Source organism: Drosophila mauritiana, chromosome X (genome assembly GCF_004382145.1).
Source record: "Drosophila mauritiana strain mau12 chromosome X, ASM438214v1, whole genome shotgun sequence".
In the NCBI taxonomy this organism is placed as follows: domain Eukaryota; kingdom Metazoa; phylum Arthropoda; class Insecta; order Diptera; family Drosophilidae; genus Drosophila; species Drosophila mauritiana.
In genome coordinates this window covers 7,552,058-7,554,395 of record NC_046672.1, presented here as the reverse complement: position 1 = coordinate 7,554,395, position 2,338 = coordinate 7,552,058, and the positions used below count along the sequence as shown (strand labels likewise).

Below are 2,338 nucleotides of genomic sequence, written 5' to 3'. Positions count from 1 at the left end.
GTTAAAGCTAAACAGTTAACTAAGCAGATTTTTAATAGCATGCCTGAAACTTTCTTTAACTAATTACAAATCGAAATCAGTTTTAATTTTTCATACTTTAAAACCATTCAATTTAAATACACTTTCGCTGCAATTTTAAAGCAGAAACTTTCCCTGAAGCTAATTCTCGCAAATGGATTTGCCCACACTAAAGTAGATGGGGAAAATCCAAAATGAATTTGCTTTTGCAAGTTGTAATGGAAAGTTTTGCATTCGGGCTTCAATCAAATTAATTTGTTTATTAGGAAGAGAGCTTGGAGCTCCTCTAACTCCAATACACGTCCGATTTTTGCCGCATTTTATTTGACTGTCTGTCTGGGTGAATGAATCATAATTTTTATGATTACGTATACGCCGCGTGGGCGGCCACTCATTCCATTATTTCGAGCGCAAATTGCTGTTGTTATTGTGGCAATTATTTTGCGGCGCAAGCACATTGAATGGGTGGGTGGCGGGTGAAAAGTTATTATTATTTTAACAATTTTCCAACTCTTTTGCGCTTGAACGGCGCCAGCGAAGGTCGCGTAATTCAAAAGCAATTTGTTGAAATTAAATTTGATTACGTTTATTGCGCGCCAGCTGCTCTGGTCGAAAAACTTTCATCACTTTTTCCACGGAGTTTCCCGTGGAAACTCTTCTTTAATCGCTTGGTAATTGCCCCAAATTGTACGACAGAGGGCGCCACGCAAATCACCGATCAAGCGAGCTTTCCGTTTCGCATTTCCCACCCATTACCCATCCGCCCCATATTCCCCCACTGACAGTTGAAATTGGACAGCCGCACACGAGATAATTAAGTATTGTTTTGTCAAAAAAAATAAATTAAGTTTCAACTTGTCTCAGTTGAAAGAAATTAATGGTAGTTGCTTGAGCTGTGAACTGTAACTTGCTCTTTAAGAACTCGAAATATGTATTTTAACAAATTGTAAGCTTTAAATACACAACAATTTATAGAAAAATATACATTCTCGTATAAATACAAATGTAACTAATGTACTAGTCCTTAAAAGCATGTGGCAAGGGCTCATAACGCTGCTGAAGGCTCTCAACATAAGGATTGGCCTCATCGCTGGCGAATTCACGTTTATAGTCCATCATGGGATTATTTACCAATTCGGGCTTGTTAACTATAATTGATGGAAGTTCTTAGATTTTCGAAAAGACTAATCTAATTTGGTACTTAACCTTGAAAATTGTCAAACATATCCACGTCGCGATGCTGACTAAAGTTATCTGTATCCACGTCGAAGTGATTGGCATCCCGATTTAATTGATCTGCATCCCGATTGAATTTATCTGCATCCAGACTGAAATGATTTTCATTCTGATTCAAGCGGTCTGACACCGTATTAAACTGATCATCGAGATTAAAGTGATCAGCATTAAGCTTAAAATGATCTGGATAATCATGATCCATCCCACCCAGCTTGCGATCAAATTCTGACTTATAATCTTGGGCTAGAAAGTGATCAGCTTTGTTATCAAATAGCGGTGCACCGGCTTGGTACTGTGACATATCAAAATCAAATAGAGGATCTTCGTGGACATACAAATCCCCTTCAAGTGGCTTATATTTATCAACCTTATCTACTTTATGTTTATCCGGCCAAGTCAGAAAGGCCTTGAAAGCTAAACAAAATCTAAGATATAAAAAAATAAATAAATAAATAGCATCCGATAAACTTACGATTCAGTGATCTATCGTAACGGCTATGCTTGGTGTTCTTAATTCCATCCTCTGGACACTCGACTTCCTTCCTAGTTAAAGGAGTTCCATGAATCTGTTCACGATACGAGTCCAGCAGACCATGGCGATTCACACCAACTGTTGGGTTATTATAATCAATTGAATTATGGAATATCTAAACCTATGCACATATATATTCTGCTTACACGAAGGCTTACCCCAAACGCCGGCTAGGAAAAGCAAGAAAAGGATGAACAATGGCGTCCAAATGGGCAGTCCAAGAAGCACTTTCCTCATGCTCGCTTTGGTTTCGTTTTTGAACGAATTTTAAAAATATATATTTGAATTATTTGTTCGATAGCTGAAAATAAACCTAGGGAACTGAGATATAAAAGGTGAAACTGTGAAAGGATATAAATTGGCCTGCTGAGTTTACTCCAATACATTTATATACATTCCATACACATGTACAAAGATACCATTTGGCGAACCCTAATTTAATTGTCTTTAAAATTGGACATAACATATTTGACCAGACGCACCTGATCCTAAGGGAAATCTTGGGAAACTTTAGACAGCGCTCAGCTAATCCGTTACCGCTTAGATTTAACC

The 2,338-nt window shown here is 37.6% G+C and overlaps 1 protein-coding gene across 2 annotated transcripts; it reads right to left on the bottom strand.

Annotated features, from left to right (window-relative positions):
- Positions 1-926: 926 nt before the first annotated feature.
- Positions 927-2,093, bottom strand: LOC117147622. Of its 2 annotated transcripts, none has more exons than XM_033314579.1 (4): positions 1,933-2,093; positions 1,727-1,864; positions 1,225-1,668; positions 927-1,166 (listed from the first exon to the last, which is right to left on the bottom strand). In XM_033314579.1, the coding sequence occupies exons 1-4, from the start codon at positions 2,021-2,023 to the stop codon at positions 1,036-1,038; spliced, it is 804 nt and encodes a 267-aa protein (XP_033170470.1). In that variant the 5' UTR covers positions 2,024-2,093; the 3' UTR covers positions 927-1,035. The 2 variants fall into 2 exon arrangements, with proteins under 2 accessions (XP_033170470.1, XP_033170471.1); XM_033314580.1 differs by having other exon boundaries at positions 1,945-2,093.
- Positions 2,094-2,338: the final 245 nt, after the last annotated feature.

Coding starts and splice junctions, on each gene's coding strand:
- LOC117147622 (XM_033314579.1), bottom strand. CDS start 2,023: ATGAGGAAAGTGCTTCTTGGACTGCCCATTTGGACGCCATTGTTCATC. Junction 1,865..1,932: donor CGTTTGGGGTAAGCCTTCGT/GTAAGCAGAATA, acceptor ATAACCCAACAG/TTGGTGTGAATCGCCATGGT. Junction 1,669..1,726: donor TTACGATAGATCACTGAATC/GTAAGTTTATCG, acceptor GATTTTGTTTAG/CTTTCAAGGCCTTTCTGACT.